Source organism: Cataglyphis hispanica, chromosome 3 (assembly GCF_021464435.1).
Source record: "Cataglyphis hispanica isolate Lineage 1 chromosome 3, ULB_Chis1_1.0, whole genome shotgun sequence".
NCBI classification, from domain to species: Eukaryota; Metazoa; Arthropoda; class Insecta; order Hymenoptera; family Formicidae; genus Cataglyphis; species Cataglyphis hispanica.
Genome location: NC_065956.1, coordinates 681,136 through 703,749, shown reverse-complemented (window position 1 = coordinate 703,749; position 22,614 = coordinate 681,136). Strand labels below are relative to the sequence as shown.

General features: G+C 36.1%; 1 protein-coding gene across 5 annotated transcripts in view; it reads right to left on the bottom strand.

The window, feature by feature from the left end:
• Positions 1-22,614, bottom strand: part of LOC126848293 (septin-7) — a 36,290-nt gene that overhangs the window by 6,186 nt on the left and 7,490 nt on the right. For 2 of the 5 annotated variants that reach the window (XM_050589075.1, XM_050589076.1), the window contains exons 2-9: positions 11,077-11,551; positions 8,781-8,988; positions 8,422-8,674; positions 7,986-8,175; positions 7,518-7,683; positions 4,562-4,697; positions 4,076-4,239; positions 692-2,531 (exon numbers count right to left, since the gene is read on the bottom strand). In XM_050589075.1, coding sequence (XP_050445032.1) covers positions 2,372-2,531; positions 4,076-4,239; positions 4,562-4,697; positions 7,518-7,683; positions 7,986-8,175; positions 8,422-8,674; positions 8,781-8,988; positions 11,077-11,551 — 1,752 coding nt within the window. In that variant the 3' untranslated portion in view covers positions 692-2,371. Of the gene's footprint in view, positions 1-691; positions 2,532-4,075; positions 4,240-4,561; positions 4,698-7,517; positions 7,684-7,985; positions 8,176-8,421; positions 8,675-8,780; positions 8,989-11,076; positions 11,552-21,905; positions 22,410-22,614 lie in introns of those variants that run through there. The other 3 variants (XM_050589072.1, XM_050589073.1, XM_050589074.1) reach the window with 3 other exon arrangements.

Sequence of the window (22,614 nt, the reverse complement as noted above, 5' to 3'; positions counted from 1 at the left end):
CGTCTCTTTCTTTCTGCAAATACTGGTTTTTCATCGTTTCCTGCAGTTGAAGTTTTCATAATAAATTAAGAAAAATATTAATTACAACTATTTTCTTTGACCAAGACCAAAATCTATATTATTTTACGTGATTCTTTTCATAATCCGGATTTGTTTTTTTTGATTTTTTTAAACAGTATAAATGTAAAAAATGTTCTTTCTTAATATTTTTTTTTCAATTTTGACAGTTTTTTGTTACTATTGTTAAAAACATTGTGCAAAACATCCTTAAATTTCTTCGCAAATTTTCTTTAACAAAAAAAAAAAATTTTATAGCTCTTCTTACGCAATTATCTATATATGTTTTCGCTATGCGTTCTCGGTAATGAGACAAGTCAACTTACCTCCGCTATTTTGTGAGATATCGGCGAGGTAAAATAAGGAACACAAAAATGCGTACAGATTTGCCCGACAGAGAACAGTAAAGCCGCGCTTAACAACACCGCACGAAAAGCGTTAATCAAACGGACTTTAGATCAATACAAATACATAAATATAGTCGGAGATGAATATAGTGGCAATCATAGACTACAGTGTGTCATTGATGGAAAGAAACGGAGGTAAATTATGACACGCGGTAAAGGATCGATATGTGCGTGTAAAATGTATATCCAGGCGAGTATACAAAAATGACGCCGCTACGCGAGGATAATTTTTTTTTTGGCGCTCCGTTACATGTAATCTAAAAGTTTATCAAAGTCCGTGCCAAAAATACATTGCAAAATGTACATATCGCTAAATATACGCTTAATATAATCTGTCATGTTCTATCTCTATGAATATTATCGACTGTAATTTACCGTAACGCGAGATTCCACGTGTTTTGTACCTAATAAACGTGTTATGGCGAAAGAAAATGCACGATAATCGCGAATGTAAAGGATGAACAAGCATGATCCAAGAATATATCGCTTGAATATATAATTTTTCCGCGTGACACGTAAATTTGCAGCGAAGGAATTTGCGCGCTCATTGAGACGGGACGTCCCGGAAATCGAGGGTAATCGACTAGAACGTACCGTGAGATAAAATTGAGATGGAATTTATCATGGCGACAAGCATTATGCTGAAGCTTTTTCATTTCAACGTCAAAGTCCTCCCGACTTGTGAAACAATTTTTCTTTCTTCATCGATTTGCCTTTAATCAAACATCATGCGGACAAATCGATTTAGATCTCCGTTAAAGCAAGGATCGTCTCAGATTACTTGCAATTTTCTTGTCAATAATTTCTAAATAAAAATTAAAGTGTCACTTCAGTCTTGAGCTTAACTCGATAAACAATTGCTTAATCAATTAGAGCAATGATAAAAAAGTATTCGCAAAAGTCAATCTCAATTTTGCCCATTTTACATTTTGGCATTATACATCTCTTCATCGATTCCCATATTTCCCGTTCCTATCTTCCTCAGCTTTGATTCTCTTGTTGAGTGTACATCAATCGCAATATCTTGACAATGTTCGCCATCGTAATACAAAGTTATCGTGCGAAAGCGCGAAGTAAACGCGAGAAACGATCGAGTATAAAATGGCGAACAGATTTATTGGATCGTGTTTACGAAATCACGCTTCTTGCATCGTGCGCGATATATATACGGTAATGCGTGGCTTTATGGAAAACGCCTCTCGTTAGAAATATACATTTGCTTTGGATATGTTATCGAACGAGCACGCACACGCGTGCCGAGACGAGTAAGTGTCGCCTATCACGCATTTGATTCTCGGCTCCAATATAACATGGATGTTTAAAATTCATCGAGTTTCGTTATTTTTCATTTAAAAATTGATACTCGTCCGCTAAAATAATTAATTGAGTAAGTTTTACGCAATCTGCTATACAAATTTGCAGTTTACAAAAATAAAAATAAGAAAGCTGTCATGTAATATCAAATCGGAGAGCAATTTACTCTTCTCTAATTGTTGATGAAACAAATGCTAGTTTTAAATTCTATCAAAGTAATGTTGACGAATTAAAATCGTTTGGATAGGCAATACTTACTCTTCCCATGTATAATAAAACTTAAATTCCTCAACCCTTATTCGGGCAATAGCGGATAGTCGCATGTGTTTATATCGTTTGTATCATTTTTGAGATTTATTTAATCTCTAAACTATCATTTTGATTGCCTTCAAAAGATTATAGACTAAAATATTTCGATTTTTATTCTTCGCCGATCCGACGGGATCTTTGTCGAGCAATTTTATCACTTACAAAGAGAAAAATAAGTGATTGCAACGGATAAGGGTTGAGCGCAAGGAGAAGAGTCCGAGAGATCCCGAAAGCGAGTCTCGCAAGCGCGTTCGAGAGCGGTTTTGGGAGAGATTCGGTCGTTATTAGGGGTGCTCAGGATGCTGTATGACAAGCTGTATCTGTGCGGAGCTGTCTTGAGGTGATTTGAAACTCGTGTGACGACGAAGGAGGCTGCTTATTCCTCGGGAACCCCTCAACGTACCCCCGCCGCCGCCAGATCCCTCGGAGGACATCGATCCCGTCCTAGATCAGGACACCCCGATATGGTATACACACAAGAGAGACAAACAAGCCGGGTTTCTTTCTCTTATATTCTTTTTCATTTCTTTGGAAATCCATACGCAAGCTCGAATGTAAAAATATCGCGCACGCGATCTTGAATATACACGCGCGCTTGGATCAATAAGCGTACCTTAAAATCTGGAAAACCGCCGACGTTCCTTGCATAACGAGCCTTCTATCTCTCTCTCTCTCTCTCTCCCTTTGATCTTCCGCGAGAAGCGGTGCAACGTAACGTCGGCGGTACGTCGTCACGTTGCGCTTAACGCTAAATGTGTCTGTCAAATCTCGATTCGAACAACGCGAGAATCTAAAGGGCGTCCCTTATTATAACACATTTGTATTTTTGAGAGATTTCAAAGTTAACAAATAAAAGACGCTATATTAATACTAAATTTAATATATTGCACATAATTGTTTTCTCTGCAAGTTCAAAGACAGCCAACTGATTCAGCGCTAAATGCAAGATGACTATACGTATGAAAGTCACGATATGTACATGTGCGGAGTATATTTTCGCGTGGATACGAATTATGAAAATACGATTGCGAGAATATTATAAAAATCGAGAGGTAATCGATTATTTTGTTATTGGTGCAAGCTTCGTGAAGTGATCGTGATGTGAAGGACCGTAGATATAAAAGCGTGAATAAAAAATATTATTGCGATGCGAACGACAATTATTAAAAAATTGCAAACATTAAAATATCCAAACACGAATTAGCCACTAAGGAACACTACAGCGAGAGTGATGCCCGCGTATGTACACTGCACACTTACTATTATACTTCTTTCACTGCCATATGAATATTTTCTATATATACAAGAACTTTAGCATTTTTACTTTAATACTTAAACTTCACCTCTAAAGTTTAAGTATTAAACTTTAGTAAAAAGTTTACTCTAATTAACAAGTTCTCAAGAAAATTAAAATCACTTTAAATGTATTTAAAGGCACAAAGCAGACGAGGTGTCATCGCTACTTTATGTCTCGTAATCTCAATTCGTCCAATTTTATATAATTATCAATATTAAACAGCCTTGAGAAATCGTGTTTCCATGATATAAAAATGTCTGCCCTCTTGAATCTGTATATTTCGATGATATATGCTCCCATATAGACGGAAGAAAATACGATAGTGCAGGAATGCAGTGTACAAGGAAACTATCAAGCTGATTCTAATTGCGTCGAGAGCTTTTCGCGCCGACTATACAAACAACTCCAAAAACCATACTAAATCACCAGCGCTAAGCTTCAAAAGCGATATACAATTATTTCGTTAATATTCGTTCATGTTAGAATTTAGCTCTCGCTAGAAATAAAGGAGAAAGATATAAAGCTGAATAAAAATATTTATAAAAAAAAAATGCTTCGTGCGAAAAACAACAAAATATATCTTCCTTGAGACACAACGGAGAAATAAACGTGTGAAAGTGCAACAACGATCAAACGCAATATCTCTCGTTTTTTTTTTCTTTTTTCTCATTTGTCGATAAAGACTACTTACTCTTTTGAATTCGCTTCTAAACTGCGCCTACGCAACTCTTCAATGCTGTGACCGGTCTGCTGCTCCCAGGCGGTCTTCTCCGCCTCAAACGCTCGTCTCTTCTCCTCCAGTTCTCGCACTTGCTGCTCCAATGAACGTCGCATTTGCTCGTGCCTTCTCTGTAACTGTTTGTACATTTCCCACATGTATGGCGTTAATATCGATACATTGAATCTCTTTACATTCGAATATGCATAGAAATACTGAGATAAAAATTATAAAAAAATTCATCCCGAAATAATACCGCGTGAGAAGGAGAATGGACTTGAACTATATAATAATGAATGAGAAATTGCAGTGCGAACTAATCTATCCCAAACCTCTTTTTTTTTCTTTTCGATGAAATATTCGACGAAATAATATATCCTTATCAAAATAGTGTGAGTTTCGAAAGATCTTTGGATTTTACGATCACGAAGTGACATAACGTCATGATTTTACACTTACATCCGCTTCGGAATCCTTTAGTTTTTGTTTCTTTTCGCGCACTTTCATCTCAAACACTTGCTCCATCTCAGTCTCCATCTTCTTCATCTTGTTATCGTGTTCACGTTTCTCCTCTTCCAGCTGCGCCAATGGATTCCTACAAAAATTTGGGCAGATCCAAATTAGAAAGTACACGTTATCGAATCAATAAGAGACTATCGTATTGTCGTGAATACAAATACGGATGACGCGTGTGACATTTAGACATCTTCGAAACTTATCTAATCGTTAATTAGCGTTCTACTGTACATTTATGAAATCATTACCTCTTTGTAGCAAAAATTCTAAGATTTGATTAGCTTTTAAATTTCGAGAGGTTATTTAAGAAAGATAATAATTATATGATTATATAATTATATAATTATATAATTATAATAACAAATATATAATCAATATATAATTATATAATTATATGTTCAATTGAAACATGGATTAGAATCGTTATTCTATAAAAGCCTCAGTTTATGTTTCAATTAAACGTACTTAATATTTAACTATTATTAGCTAATTCAATTTTCATGTTTATTAATATTGAGACAGCGTAGAATCAATAATCTGAAGATAATTATTACATACATAATATGATACTGAGCTGACTTTTCCGAGTTGCTACGAGTAATTACTATACAGAGTGTGCTACAAAGAGGTAACATTACACATTAATTCTTAACTGATATATGATATCTCATCGTGGAAAAGTCGATGAATATTCCGAAAAAAAATATACACATATTTTTTGTTTTGTAACACGAGAAATGAGTACAAAAATAGCAAAGAAATCAGTTTTCTTGATAACAGTAAAATAAAATAAATAATACATCGCCGTTCCTGCGAGATCACAATCAGTTAAAAGATAAATGCTCTGGAGCCCGGATTTGCATCGAAACGATGTTATGCAAATTACAATTCGATAATTAGTTTCCATCGTTATTAAATCGGATTGTTATCGTGACAATTAGAACATTGCTATAAATTCACGAGAAACGATTACATTCCAGCTTTGCAAATTATCAACTTTATGCAATGTACACGTCACATACATGCGTACTGTTGGTGTAAGAATATTATTCGCAATGCTTTAGTTATGTTTAGCGTAAATAATACGCGATAAACGCAATATAATTTGCAATCATATGTAGTTATGTTTAGCGTCAATAACACGAGAATATAAATGAAAATATTTTTTAAATTTTACTGATCTTTTTCCATTTTATTCCTTTTTTTATATTTATACACAATACAAATCAGAGCTCTTATGTAAAAGATTCAGGTGAAATCTATAAAGCCATAACAGATATTGTGAAAATAGTAACTACATATGCGATTCTTTTCTAAAGGAACTATTATTACATCATTACTAGATATATTAATGTGAAAGTAAAAATAAATATAAAGGCGGCAAGCAAACTAAATCGTGTTACACACATTCAATATGGAAAATCTAATTTATCACTTGTTTTCTCTCTAAAGAGCATACAATAATTTGCATTGATTATTTTTTCAGAGGACTCACTGTATGTATCCGCTAAAGCGCTCTTGACGCTTATTAATCTCACAATATATAAATTAAATAAGAGCATGCAATTTTAATTACAAAAACACAGTAGTCTGTAATTGAGAAAAAAAATTAGATGTTTCTTTCAATATAATTATCTTTAATAATAAAAATTAAAGAATAATTAAATTAATCTAATGCAATATATCTTAAAATTCAAAAACTTCTTTCAAATATCTTAATTCATATCTTCTTTTAAAAAATCTATAGAAATCCCATTGATGGTGGATTTAAGATATCTTGCTTGAAAGTTTTCTCTAACAACGTTGACGATCTCTTATATAATCGTAGTGAGTCCTCTTAGATCGCGGAGATTCCGAAAATGTCTCGAAACTCGACAAGGCTTGTGCACACAAAACCATAATATATCCGTTTGAGCCTTATTAAAGGACTTACCACACCATCATGAAACTGTTCATCACTCCTGGAGGGCACAAACTGACCAATAAGAAATTCAGCATTAAAATTCGCACGGGTGACACGCTGTCGAGGGTTGGTTAGCACGTCTTTTTCTCTCCTCTTTTCCCCCCATTTTCCCTCGGCAGCGTTCTCGTGTCTAGTCTACTGCGGATACATCTCGCTCGTGATCGAGATATGCCAAGAGATAGTTCGAACGCGAGAGTGATCCCCTCTGGGATCATTTCAATAGTTTGCATGCACAACCTTTCTCTGAATTCTTCAGAACGAAAGAAACAGAAACACACACCGTGTGATACAAGCATGTGATTCGGACAGTACACGCAATCGACTCGCAAGCGATTGTTATTGGTGTGATACTGAAGCTCGAAATAAGCCATCATTTCATCACGCATAACACAGTTGAGTGCTCGCCGAGACACACTGCGTGCTCAAATCAAACTCAACGAAACAAACAACCTTGCTCGAATAGAAAAAACGAGCGTCGTAATGGCATGGTTAGTATCTGACTAAAAAAGATAAGCGCAGTCGTTCCATTATATTCATCGCATCCGGCAATAATATTAATATTGCACCACTAGGGGCAGGTGAATTAATAAATTGGACCGCATTATATACAGTATAGAGCTAAATAATTGTCATATTAGAATACGTATGTTTTTGAGTCAGCATTTTTTTGATCAATTTTGACGATTGCCTGACTTAAGACGGATTGAATCGACTTTGCGGATTTCTTTCATATTTATTTCATTCATTTCTATCTCGACCTATCTTACTTAAATCTTGTCAATCGATTCGCTGAGAAAGAGACCGTGACGCCCGGTTTGTCTATTTCAGCAAAATAAAAGTACATCTACTCCTCGACAAAATTCTGCTCTAGTTATGCCTCTTTCACATAAAGAAATCGCAAAAAAATCATGAATCACGCGACATAAATTTACTTACTTATTGGAGGCTTTTGTCGGCTTGCCGTCCGCACCTAGACCGGCCAAGGTACGACACCGAAAGTTCTCATAATGCACGTTGTTCGTCACATCTTTCAGATCCTGCACGTGCGTCCTTACCACCATATTTCGGAGCGCTATGAAATCGCAGTGTTCCAGATTTTCGACTATATACAGAAAAAAATATGCCAATTGTAAACATATATAGAATAATCGATGCTCCTCTGGATTCTTATTTATCTAATATTCCGGATGTTATTTACTTTACAACAACATGAACAGCATATATATATATATAAAGAAATAAATAAAACAATTTAAAAAAATTTTGCAAATTTTAAAATGTAAGAATTAGGCTTGATTAATTATACAGTTATCATCTAAATGTTCATTTATCAACAAATTTACTCGATCGTTCCGATTCGAAAATCGAAAATCGATAAAATTTATCTCATAAACTTATGTATACCTTCCGCAATTCCCCACGGATATTTTCTGCCCCGCACTTTCTTGCCGTCATGTTCGACGACGGCATTTGCTCCCACGACAGCGAACGGCACTCTGTCCCTTAATAACTTGTGAAATTTGTTGTCCTCCTCCTCTTCGACCTCCGGAAACTCATAGATTTTTATCTTGTGTTGCGCAATCTCATTCAAAATCTAAAAAAATGAGCATAAATAATAATTAAATTAATTAAGAAGAAATAATATATATGCTAAGGAGGCAATTTCTTAACTATTTAATATACTTTATTATAATTTTTTTTAGATTTGAGAAAATCTTTTAATCTTAAGGATTCAAAATAATTTTTTAAGCGATCTTTTCTTGTTTTTAATTCCTTATTCCGGGAAAGTGATTAGTATTTTGTTTCCTCCTTTTCTTGGAAATTCGAATGTCTGTTATACCTGTTTTTTGAAGTGCGCGCATTCATCCGGCGTCATAGTATCCGCTTTGGCGATAACCGGTATGATGTTGACTTTGTCATGAAGGCGCTGCATAAACTCCACATCAAGCGGCTTCAATCCATGGCCGGAGGGTGCGACGAAGTAAAGACAACAGTGCACCCGACTATCCGGGATCTGTCGTCTCGTTACGCGGGATTCCGCATTGAGAAATTCCTCATACTTCGATTCGATGTAATCGATTACTGGCACCCAACTGGGGAATAAAAACAAAAGATATTGTAAAGTAAACGAGCTAGAGTCGTGCAAAAGTTTGAAGAACTTTGACTATAATTTGTCGGTGAATCTATTGAATAAGATACCAATTACTGTTGTCGACAGCGTCACCGAAACCGGGGGTATCGACAACCGTGAGAGTAAGATTGACTCCGTTCTCCTTCAATAGCACTTTGCTGGTTTCCACGGCGACCGTCTTCTTTATCCTGAGGCTGGGTCCGGGATATTCGGCGCTATATATGTCTGCCAGGAACATGGAGTTGATCAAAGTCGATTTACCAAGTCCTGATTCCCCTATAAAGATTTAAAAAATATTTCAGCGATTCCATTTTATATATAAATCAATAAAATCTATTTATTATAAAATATATTTATCTAATAGAGATAAATATATATTCTTCAATAGATAAAAAAAAATTTAGGAAAATTGATTTGAGATGCAATGATCATCTTGCTTATTTATTACTGTTATTTATGGTTTAATTTGAACGTTTATTGATACTCCTACTGTTGTCATTGAAATCTTTAATACTCAAATATTTCTCAAAACATTCGCAGTTTTCTTTATGCTATAAAAATTCATTAGTAAAAATTAAAAAAATATTAAATAAAAAAATCGTCTTCTTTTCCGATACAAATTGTATACAACGATATACAAACGATATAGTTATTAGCACATGATATATTCTACAACAATTAAAAAGATATCTCAATCACAAAGAGATTTTATCAAACAATTACAGAAATATATAGTTATGGAAATATTAACAAAAAAAAAAAATATCTTAATTGTAAGAACATTTTAAAGGTAAAAATATTTCAATTAAAAAACAATTTTTCATTTGCAAAACAATTGAAGCATTGTTTCGCAAATATCTAATTTTCGGGCGAAATTTGATTCACCAAAATACCGTAATCTCTTCAAGGCGAAATAACTTCGCGGCTATTAATATTCCACCATCGAGACAGCGATCATTAATCTCAGTCGGAGTATTTACGATCATTTCTGTCCGACATTTCTGTTGGCAAATAAATTCGGAGACGGTGACCAAAACGAGATGAAATGTTGACGAAGTACCGTGACCTCTTAACGCATAAACCTTGAACCAGGCGAAGAGTGCCGCGCCTACGCCTTTAAACCAAGGGTAAGAACTTGAATTGCTCTATTTACGGAGAAACGGCTCCGTTTATACGTGATCTAATAATAGTTCACTCCCTCCCTCTTCCCGCGCACGCAGCGACCGCGCTCTCAAATTTCCCAGACCCAATGACACTCTTTTACACCCGCTTGTGCGTGCACGTTCGAGACAATAATTGACAATTTTAATCAGCACTTTTATTAACGCTTCTCCTACTCAAACACCGATCGAATCTTGAAATCTTTCGCATCATCGTTGCTTATATTAATATGCTATATTAATTGTTCCAATGTATCATTATATGTACATAAAAATCTGTATTCATCTATCACGAGAAATACAATTGGACAAGTTAAAGAGTCTTCAATTATATTGCTCGCTCCCTTAAGGAAACTTGCAAAGCGATAAATCTAAGAGCAGCAGAAACGCAGACTGCAATTAACGATTTATGGCTCTTTTCAATTCAGAGTCGCCGACGTGTTATTGCCGCAAATTATCTTTTCCCCTTTCTTTTTTGAGTCACGGTACTATTCATTTGCATAAATAACTCGACGTGAAAAGATCCTCCGAGCAATGATAGATCGAGTATACTTCGGGAAAACGAACCCTAGGGATGCATTCCAGTGTGAGAACCGCTGAACTTCGACGACAGCCTTGATCCGGCAAACGAGGGAGAACCGAGAACGAAAGAGAACTTGCAGAGCACGTGCTCGGCAGATGGAAGATTGCATAGCGAGATGATACTCTGGGCGAAATGGGAATACCATTGCCATTGCTGCCGAAGAAACGGATCCCTTTGTCCTTTTGCGCGGGCTGAGCGACTCTTGAGCGAGACAGACGGTCGTTGTTCTTCCGCTGCCGCGAATAATGAACGTTTCAACGTACGGGAATCGCGTTTTTCGACGTCAATAATACAACATCCAGAGCGCAAAGAGCTAATTACACCTTATCATTATTTTGCGAACGTTCCCTACTCCTTAAGAATTTATAATATAAATTGCATCCTAGTTTACATAATTCGTGTCAAAATAATTTAACTACACGAAGCAAAAGTGATTGCCATCTTTCGATATAAAATAATCAATGGTATGGTTTAAACATATTCTCTATCTCTTATTAAGAATTTTCTTTCTATTTTAATATACAAAGACATTGTAAGAGAAAGAGAGAGAATAGCATCTTGTATGAAAACTTCTATTTATATAACTTATATAATTCTTATCATAAATCGCGCGTTACCAACCTACGACCATTAGAGTAAATTCGAAGCCTTTCTTTACGGCTTTCCTATACACTTGGTTGGGAAGGTTCGCGAAGCCGACGTAACCGTCGAGTTCCTTGGGTTTGGTGGACGGCGTGGGTCGCGCATGATGCAGACCGGCCTCCTTGTTGCTATCCTCCTTGGCGCTGGATATAGCGGTCCGGGCGCACTCGCGCCTGTTGCTGTCCTCCGAGGGATCATTCGGGATCGCTGTGGAGATTGTGGACGGCAGTCGCGGTTTTGCCGTGACGATGCCGCTCGAGTATACCGGCGCTGCGTTCGGCGACGTTAAACTGCCAACCGTCGTGGCGTTCGTCGCCGATGACGACGACGAGTTGTTCACCTGAGAACCGGGGGCCTGCGTCGGCGGCTGCGGCGGCGGCACCGACGGCACAGACGGCGACGAGATTATTCCCGCGCCGTCGCCCTTGAAGAACAGCTCGCGCTTCGTCTGAATCTGCGCAGAAAGAAAAACGTGCTATATGTCAATTATTCCCATTATTCGACCTTGGGCTGCTCGAGATTAGATTTGGAATATTTAAATCTAAACCTAAATCATTATGGCAATATTTATTAGTTCTTTTAAAACGTAATTTTGAAAATATACATATAATAAATTTCTTAAAAATAGAAAAAATTATATATAAATATAAATTTATATATATATGTATTATTTATGTTTAATTTAATTTTTTTCTCCATTAAACATTTTAATTTCTTAATAATATAAATTAATAAAGGCAGTGAAAAATAAATCGTATATATGTATATATAAATTTATATGTATATATATATATATAAATTTTTGAAAAATAGATTACTCTCTCTATGCAGTCTAGTTGTACTAATTACTACATTAAGTTATATTCTTGCTTATATGCGTTTTTCAGAGTTTAATAAAAAATAAATTTAATAAATTTAAGAATTAGATTGAGAGAGAAAATTTGAAAGAATATAAAAAAATGTAAAAATATAATAAATTTAAGGAATTCGATCATTCAATCTCAATTCAATTCGAATACGAATGCGGAAGAGGCGAGCATTCTTCGCATTCTTCGCATTCCGCGATTTCAGCGTTTTTAGAAAAAAGGCTGAATGGTGTTGCATAAATACATCGAGCAATTCTATACGTTACTTCGACCGTAACATTACTTGTACGTGAAATGCGTAAATTTACGAAAGCACTCTGGGGCGATAAAATCGCATCGCCGCCGTGCCGTGGAGTCGATCGATATTGCAATGCCAGCCGACGACGGACGGTCGAACGGCTTTCGCTACCGCAGTGTCTTATCTACGCTTCCGTACCGGAAGCGGTCAGAGTTTCTAAACAATGACCGTTATTACGTCGAGAACAGCGACGAGCAATCCTCTTTTTCATTAAGTATACATACAAGAGGTTTTAACATAAAAAAAAAAAAAATTAAAAAAGAGAGATAGTAACTATGTTGTTGACAGATAAGAAGAATAAAAATTTGAAAAAAAAATATAAATTTGCTTGTCGATTAATTTGAGATGATAAATGCGTTGTCGTTAAAAAAGTTAATTTGAAATTTATCTATTGAAATTTATATATATCAGGATCTATACTCCAATCTCGTAAAAAAATTTCTTAAAAATTACCTGATTTTCCAAATATTATTGTTTAAAATTCCAGGTAAAGAGAAGATAGTGTAAAGATTTTTTGGTGTAACTTTCTAAAATAATTTTTTTTTTATTGTATGTGCGTTTTCTATTGCTTTTCACTCATACGAGGGAAAACATAGAACCATTTAAGTTTCAAGCGCCAGATTTGCAAATGTACTGAAAAAACTGAATAACTTTCATAAGATAAATATTTTTCACTTACATAAAAAACATTTTCCTTTCTCTATTACTAAAAATTACTAGAAAAAGAATATGTACTGCACACTCAATATTTTGTTAAGAAATTTAATATTAAATAAGCAGAGATAGATATATATTTACAACATATTTTAAACACATAATTCATTCATAACTTGGCTTATCGGCGGATTGCCGATATTGCTTACAATATAAAAGCATTATCAAAGAGAATTTTTAAAAAAGTTTCCTAAGTCCCAATAAAATTCCATAAGAATTCCTTGATTTTTTCAAGTATAAAAGAAATCCCTGCGAATTCCATGCTTTCATGTTTTTCCAGAGAATAGACACCTCCTGGCATATAATTGTAATACTTAAATGTCAAATAATATTAAAATTGTCTGCTCATAAATTATTAGTAATATACAATTAAGATTTCGTTTATTCATAATTATTAAAATGTCTCGGGCAATTGTAATTTTTAACAGGGAGAATATCTCTCATGAATAGAGCTTTTGTCGCTAATGTTATTCCAGTTCCTTCCGTGCAATTGTCCATATAGAGCTTAAATGGTGATCATTTGAGTGTCAAGACGTATAAGGGAACGGTACAGGAAACCGCGGTACGCCGCGTGTTCCGTTACACTTGGACGCCGATCGTGGAATACGAATGAATCGGATAATCTGAATGCACACGCGGTGAACATGACGTGTGTAAGGTCAAGGAAGGCGGAGAAAAGACCATCGGCCGCGTCGATAGGTTCCTTTTAATGAACTCGAGTCACCACTCACATTACTTTCTCATTTCGCAATTGCTATATTTATTGGAATGCTTATCGAGCTATAATAAATTCGAATAAAATTATATTATCCTAAATGGGATGTTTTTGTGCACAATATAATTTTATTCGAATTTAACCGCGTATTGTAAAAATTGCGGGGTTTATTTTTCACGAAATTCTCTGCGCGAGATTTGTATTTCACTTTCGTTTGATATCACGCTCCAAATAATCGCAAAGTTTTCAATCACTCGCTTCATTCACACGGGCGTACAATCCTCATGCGTGCTTTTATTCGAAAGCGCGCGTTAAAAAAAAAAAAAGCCAAGTATTTTTCTCTCACCCAAATATAATACTTTATAATTATTATCAGCGACAAAAGAAATTCATTTTCCATGAGAGATGTTGAGCTTTCGCGTTTTCTGTGCGGATAAAATTTCGCAAATTTGAGAAAATTTGGGAAACATTAATACGAATTCAGAAGATTGTGGTGAAAAATACGGGAGTGATACATGATACGTAAGTATAAGACGTCGGAAAAGAGATCTTCTCAAGAGGCGCGAAAATTCCCTCCTCGCTTATCGGACGCCTCCCTCGACACAGTCGTTCCGCCGAGTCAACGTACGAACGATTGCGCTTTGAAAGCATTTCACGCGTGCACGCGAGGGGAATAGTGGCAAGCGACAAATGGAGTGCAGTATGTAGTTTAAAGTGTGTAGTTTTGTTGTAGAAGTCGCCGGATAAATTTCTGGTAAGACTCACCGCGAGATATTGTAAAGCGACACATTCGAGTATGATAAATAAAATAAATAAAAATATAAAGTAATAAAAATATAGATATTTTTCTCACGTGTTCCACGATTAGCATGTGAAGAATAATGAAATAAAATCGGATTATTAAAAAAAATATATATATATATATATATATATAAAATATTTTTAAAAAATCTCGAAATATTAAAAAAAAAAAAATCTCCGCGCAGTTCTTTTAACTTTAAAAAACAAAGAATAAATTATTTCACGTACGCGCCCGTCATAAAGAACCTCTCGCTAGCAGTTGTCAATCGCATTCTCTCTCGTGTGCAGGGTGAATCGTCGATTTGCGCACGTTCGCTCGCAGACACGATTCCGAGAGCCACTCTGTGTACACACACACACGTCACCCGTAATTATTGTTTCGCCGTCGTCGAGAAACGATGACATAGTGCACTGGGACACTCCTCCCCCGCGGGGAAGGACGGAATTTATACTGCCGGCGCTCTCCTCTTCCGTTCACCAGAGTACACTCTGGGAACGAGAGATCATACGAACGCAGGAGAGCAACAGCAACAAAAACCGGTCCATCGCATCGCGGTGCGCAGCATCATGCCGGGAATATAAAACTCGGGGCGAGCCTTGCGGAGAACGACCGGTACGTACCTTTCAGGTGTAACCAACACCGATAGAGAAAGAAAAAAAAAAAAAAAGCTTCCTCTATGAGGAAGGCGAAAAAGGGATACGATGACTCGGTTTTGCGCGAGTACATTCGAAAATGTTTCTCGGTGCTAAAATGTCCGGTGAGATGGCAGAGGTGGAATTATTCGGGATATATTTCTCCTACGGGCGTTTCGCAGGTACGTCTCCGACAATTGAGAATTTAACGTTATTCATGATGACAGAAACGAATAGTGGTATATGTTGGATTCGAAAGTTTATTCAGTGAGTTACTGTTTTCGGATAGAAAAATAAAATAGAACTCGATTGTGTGCCCAATCGAGTTGAGAAATGCTTGGAAAAGATTTGGACGAAGAGAGTTTTAACTTTCACAAGATTTTCTGTAAGCGAATTAAAAGTTTTGAAATTAACCTTCCCAGATACAATCAAATTTTCGTATTATCTCGATTTCAAGAGTAGCTGCACTCTTGCGATAATTGTTCCGAGAGAGATACATATTGAAATAAAAGTCGCCGTATGAAAATCAATGCTTCTGAGAATTGTACTCAACAAGAAGATTGTAGAAGCGTATATAAAGCGCGGCTATATCTCACTATCACCAAGATAATAGCAATCTTTTACATTCGAAGATAGCCGTATACAGATCCATTAGGATCGAAACTGCATTCCATAATACGAGAGAAACAGGATGTATCTTCAGATGTATTATTCTCAAAATAGAATTCTAACATATTCATTTTCCGAGCATCGTTCCAATTTCGATCGTCATAATCTTCTTTCTCACACTGGCGACCCACACAGCATCCCTCCTCCCTCTTTTTCACCCACCTTCGGTTCCCAGACTTGGGAACCCCTGTCATAGGTCAATACTCTCTCGGCGAGGTCCTCCACCACTACCAGGCACCACCACCACCACCATCATCACCACCACCATCACCACTACCACCATCACCGGGTGGCGGAGTCGTCGTCGTCGTCGTGGTGAGTCGATTAGATCGATTCCGTGGAAAATGCATCGCCTTGTATGACGCTTTTGTCTCGTTAAGCTCCTCTCTTGAGCCAAACAAGCGCAAAAGCAATCCTATGGAATCTCCCTCTTTCTTCTCCTTCCTTTCTTCCGAGTCCGTCGCTCTGATCATCATCATCCGCCGGCGAATGAACTTTCACCTTAACGACTGCGTTACGTTCGCACCGCGGCACGTGCTCGCTCTGTTTTCAACAAGCCAAGAAGAAAAAAGAGAGAGAGAGAGAGAGAGAGAGAGAGAGAGAGAGAGAGACGTATAGCATTTGAGCAGAGATTCTTTTGTGTCGAGAATCGTGGGGAAAAAAAAGAAAAAAGCAATAATTTTCATTAACGACGTTTAGCTTCAATAATGAGTTGTATGCAATATAATTTTTAACAAACAAATATAAATATATATAAAAAATGTTTATACGCGGTCTCTTCCCCCTTCACTTCTTCTACGAAATGTAAAGCTTGACTAAATTAAAATATTTATTAAAAAATCGTCTATACATCTCGTGAGTAAAATATGCTTGGCTATTTTTCTAATCAATCATCGGGGAAAAAAGGAAATTATGCAACGTTCCTACATCGATGACTTGCCAGAAATGTTCTTTTAATAGCGTGCTTACTGCAACGCACATGAATATGTCAGACACGTAAGCTCCATTAATTGTTAAACGGGAACAAACACGTGAGGGTACTCGAGCAAAGCTGATAAATGATATCGTAACATACATTTAACGCCTATATTGATATACGATACCACCAGGCTAAATTATACCGTATTTGGAATTGCTTGTGGATTTCGATATTATAACTAAATTCAACTAAACAAATAAATAATCATATAGAATATATCATAAGAAATTATAGTAAAAATTATATATAGCGATATACATATATATATATATATATATATATATATATATATATATATATATATATATCGTGTATATGTGTATGATAATGTAACATATACGGGCGTACATAATTAATTCAAGTTTTTTTATATATTTTATATATATATATATATATATATATATATTAAATATATTATATTTAAATATATTATAATATATTATTTATATATTTTTATAATATAAAAAGTGAATTAAATAACTAATATATTATATTATATTATTAACGATAAAATATCCTTTCCTCGAAGAATGCGTCATTTCGAATCGTGCTGGACTCTCGTAAATTTCGTCATAACATAAAATTAGTTGAGTAAAACGAATGTAGGTCTCTCCGTCTATATAATAAGCGTACTCATAAAATTTCAACGAATGTGCGAGACTTCTCTCTCTGTCTCTTTCTCTCTCTCTCTCTCAAGTTCGCCTTTTTAATATTAATGAGGCAACCGAAACGATTTGATCGCGAGCGGTTTCTTCTCTAAGAGTCTTTTATTAATCATAGAATTTTCACACCGAATCTTATCGGTATTGATTGCACATGTATACTCGTTAAATCTCGGGCGAAATTGATCGATCGAGCTATCTCTTCGAAGAGAGCCGTTTCGACTTCGTATGATATTTTTTGCTTATAGTACGTCTTGAATCTCGAAATTGGCGAAAGCGTCCTGAGACGCTCTATATATGTTATTTTTTGTACGCGTTGTTCAAGAAAATTAAAGCTTCAGTGATTATCCAAAAGAGAAGAAATTATTTCCTATTTCTCACAAGCGATTAAAAAAATTTATTTCTCCTTTTCTCTCATAATTCGCTGGTGTTCATTAAAAGTTTCGTCAAATCACGAACGAAAAAAATACTCAATGACAAAAATGACCGGCCATTTCGAAGTCAATTACGAAACAAAGACACGCAAATTACACGCGTCAAAAATCTGCGCGACTCACATATTCTTTCGATACGCGCATAATCTAATCGCCGCGATTTGATTACGACTGTTATCGTTAAAAAAAAATCTTTCGTGTGAATTTTCCGGTTCGACGATGGCAAGCATGCGGAAGCGGAAGAGACGAATTGGCGTCCTTATTCGCGGCAACTTAGGCTTCATTATGCCTAAGAGTTCATCATTTGTGTCAATTGTCATTCCTCTCTCTCTCTCTCTCTCTCTCTCTCTCCCTCCACTGCCGTGCCGTTGCACGGCATGGCAGTCTCATAAAGAATTCAACGCTCGATCCCGTACGAGAATAAACGCTCGATGTGCCGTAAATCTGGGCCACTATAGTCGTGGATTCGATTCATTATACAACGCTGACGGGGAAAAGGGAGAGGGGATGCATATGCTTCCTCTCGCACAAGAGACAACCGACGACAATCGTTATCGAGTCGCAGCGACTCGATTATGCGCGAAAGGATACCTGTCACACTTGGGATGCTGTAATGGATGGAGAGAGAAGAGAAAGGGAAGAGAGAAAAATAATCTGCTAGATAATCAAAATGATAATAAAATAATGAATAATATAAATGCTATATAATAGCTAGGATAAAATCTTTTAATTTGCGACAGATAGAATTCAAGATAAAAGTCTATCGACCAATTCCTGTATATTTTAATGTAAATTTATATTTTTATGACAAATAGAACACTATTATATAAATTATAAAGAAAAACTCCATAGTAGACTCACATTTTCCTTTATAAGAATAAGTATAAATTAATCGGAGTGTAATAAATCCTTTCTCTTGTTATAATCCATTGTTGCATTTCGATCAATTCATTCCTTTTTTTTTTTTGTTCCCAACACGTTATTATTGCTTGTAATTCTATTGTTTTTCAATTATCTAAAAATATCGGATATTACATTCTATATATCCTTATTTTCTACATAAAATTTCAACCATAAAGTTTCGGTAGAAAAGTTCGAATCCGCTAATTATCGAAAAGCTAGAGATTCAGGCCGAGGACAATTCCGCTCTTGCGGAGAATGGAATTGGGTTAGCGGCGCGGCACGGAACCACTTTCCCGAGGTTGAAAGTATAACAAGTTTAGGAATCGTCGCCGGACAATGTGCGCTCCGACAATGCACCACTTTCATCATACAATGTCGATTGCACAATGTATGACAGCGCTCGCTCGTCTTTAAGACACTCGGTTGACGCGTCACGCGCCGCGCACGTGTCCTCGACCTGGACACACGATCCATCCATCATAATTAGCGCGTTTCCTTTGTCTCGAAAAGGTTGGCGTACATGACGACACTGATACCTATCTCTAACCGACCTGCGATATAATCCCGTTCGATTATTCATATTCAATCGCACCATTATTTCACGGCGTAATAGCACTTTCAAGAATGAATTAACAGGTCGTTTCGCGAACGGGTTAAATTATTTCTTAAATGCAACATGAATTTTAATCGTGCCGTTAGTTCATAATTGGCTCTCGTTTAAAAAAAGATTGTCGTGAAGAAAAACATAAATTATTATTATATATTATTTCTCCATACAATCATTTCTTTAGTATCTCATCTTCTTATTCTATATCTTTATATATTTATGATTAAAAATCGGAAACTGAGTGAAATTATGTTAAAATTTATTTAAAAAATAAGATAAAAATTTCGCGATGAAAATCGTCTTGAAATATTAATTTTTTTTTAATCATATATTATTTCAATGCAAATAATTTATTTATGAAATAATATACATATTTGGGATAATACGTCTTAATATGAGCCGAGCACTTCAAGTTTTTATACTAGACTTAATAATTTGAGAGGGAGAAAGAATATATATGATAAATACATTATATCTGATAAATTATATATTAAAACTTTGTACACACGTAAAAAGAAAAATTGCAGCCCAAAATGATATAAAGCACAGGACGTGAAATACGTTCGGTATCGAATAATAAAAAAAATAAATAAATAAAAAAGAAATCGTTCTGCCGTGATGAACCAAATCGGATTGTGTCACGATAAAGAGAGAGAATTTATAAATTGTCCGGATATCGGCAGGTCTGAATAGCGGGATTGTTCGAGACCTTTCCATGCGAGTGAATGTATCTCTTTATCTCTCACTCGTCTTGGAGATGTTGTTATCAGGGATATATATATATATATATATATATATATATATATATATGTATCGCGTCGTTTTTCCGTTTACAAAAATGTGTCAGAGCGATTAGTCCGTGCGAGAGAATTCGTCGACACCCTCCTCTTCTTCGAGGGTCGAGATGCTTCAATGACATTTTTATCATCTTATGTTTGCTCTTGTACCTCGTTTTCCCCTCGTCTCATTTATCTCTGCTTATTTTTCACAAATTGCAATCGTTTTCATTTTGGTTGATACTTCTCCCCAGTACCAATCAAAAACATTCCAACAAGATTATAATGTAAATTTATTTCAAGCCTTTAATTTTCAATTTAAATCAATTCAATTTAAATTATATATATTATTATAATTGTGAGCTTCAAATTAGAATTCTAATAAAATTACCTATTTTCTTCCATAAAGTTTAATTTGTCAAAAACTTTTTACTTTTAATCTTTAAATTATTAAAGAAATTAAGTTTCGAAAAGAGTTCTACCAATTAAATGTAGAACAATAAAGATTCAAATATATACACATAATAGGATATCAATTTTACAAGATTACATTTCAATACATATTTTATTTCTCTTCATAATTCGATAAGTTTGTAAAAGCCTTCAGATATATTTCATAAGATTCTCTCAAATAAACGCCGGCGTGATAAGCGTAGCGTAATAAGACGCACAAGAGCGACGAAAAAATCGTTCTCACGATTTAAATACGAAGCATATACATGGTGAGTCAGCAACGCGTTTATAAGCCGCTATGCTAACAGTGTATCTTTCGTCTCTTTCGTCTTTGTATGACTCACGAATTACGAGTATTTTTCGATTGGCGCACACACGAGGGTGAGACGACCCTCGACTTAGCGCACCCCTCGGGCCCAAGAGGCATCGGCGAGGGAGGTCTGCTTCTGGTTCCTTCGCCATGTGTTGCTCGACAGGGATTCTCAAATCACCTCCTAATTTACGCGATGGATAATTATACTTGATTGCATTTTTACTTGATGAAAAAATTAAAATATGCTTTGTAGAATTTCAACTTTCATCTGCCTGCCACTTTATTCGAGAGAATGTCGCGGTGATGTATATACGAATTGTACTAGATAATAACATTTTGACAAACGATGTTTTCGATAGGTTGATAGAATTGAAATTTTTTTGAATAACTTCTCTAGAATTTTATTACAAAAGTTAGAGTATCGAAAGTTTTTAATAGATACATCAAACCACGGTGTCATTCGACAAGTATATACTTATACTATGTAAGTATATCTACTTTGGCAACTCCGTTTTCAAGAATAAAATTGAATCATGAGTGATAATGGATTTATTTGAAAACGATTTTTCCGCGAGACATATAAAAATAAAAATTATCTTAATAGCGTTTTCATGTCAAATAATCCATATATTTTTCAGAGACCTATTTTTGCGACCCAATAGAAAAATAAAATAGACCTATATGTACAAAAAAAGAAAAAGATGTTTTCTCTAACCCGCTTCGATATAGAATTTTGTTCTTCTTTAAATCATATTGATCATATATAATGTATTAATTGAAACAAAAATATATCTGTTAAAACTGAAATTTATGATTTTTCCTCCACCCACTCGACTTTTCCCGTGTCTGCCAATCCTGAGAAGAATTTCTAAACTCTAAAAGAGAATCCTCTGTAGAACTCTGATCGGAACTCAAGCTTCGAACTGTGTGATCAATGCTGCCGATTTCGCAGGCAATCCGTACGCACATCTCACGTCGCGCTTACCGAGATGGGCTCGCCGTTCGCCTTCTCTCCGTCCAGTATCCTCTGTCGCAGGGCGAGCCTGTCCAAGCTGGCGAGTCTATAGCTGCCGCCAACCTCGCGGTCCCTGCTGAGCCGCTCGGCCGCCGTGCCGACGCTGCCGCCGTTCGAGCCGGCGTTAAAGCTCGAAGTATACTTGGGTAGGGTCGGCGGTGGCACTTGCCGCGCCTTGTCGCGGCTCAGCATTGTGCTGCTGCTGTAGAGGAAGGACGAGTTGCTGTTGTTCGGCAGAGCGCGGCCTCCGGACGGCGAGATGCCCGACGACGCCGTGGACGACGCCGTCGATGACGTCGACGACGAGGGCGTCTTGATGCCGTTGCTCTGCGCGCCGCCCGCGGTGCCGTTCTGGTTCTCCGTCGTTGACATTTTGTCACTCCGCTAACGGGCTACTACTCCGCGGCTTCTCTTTCTTTCTCGTTTCTCCGGCAATCAACCGCAGGGACTAATCTCGAAAGAGGATTTATTAACCTTTGAACCGAAATAATGGACAGATAGTCAACAGGTTCGCTCTCGTGTGATTATGTCGTGTACACGTGTGATAACACGTATGCGCGTAATGTAAACTGTCAGAGTCGAAGATTTTTCACGATAATCTTGATAGCAAACGTGTTAAAAGAAACTGTCTCTCTGACTAGTCAAAATATTTTAGTAGTGTTCTTTGAAGTACATATGA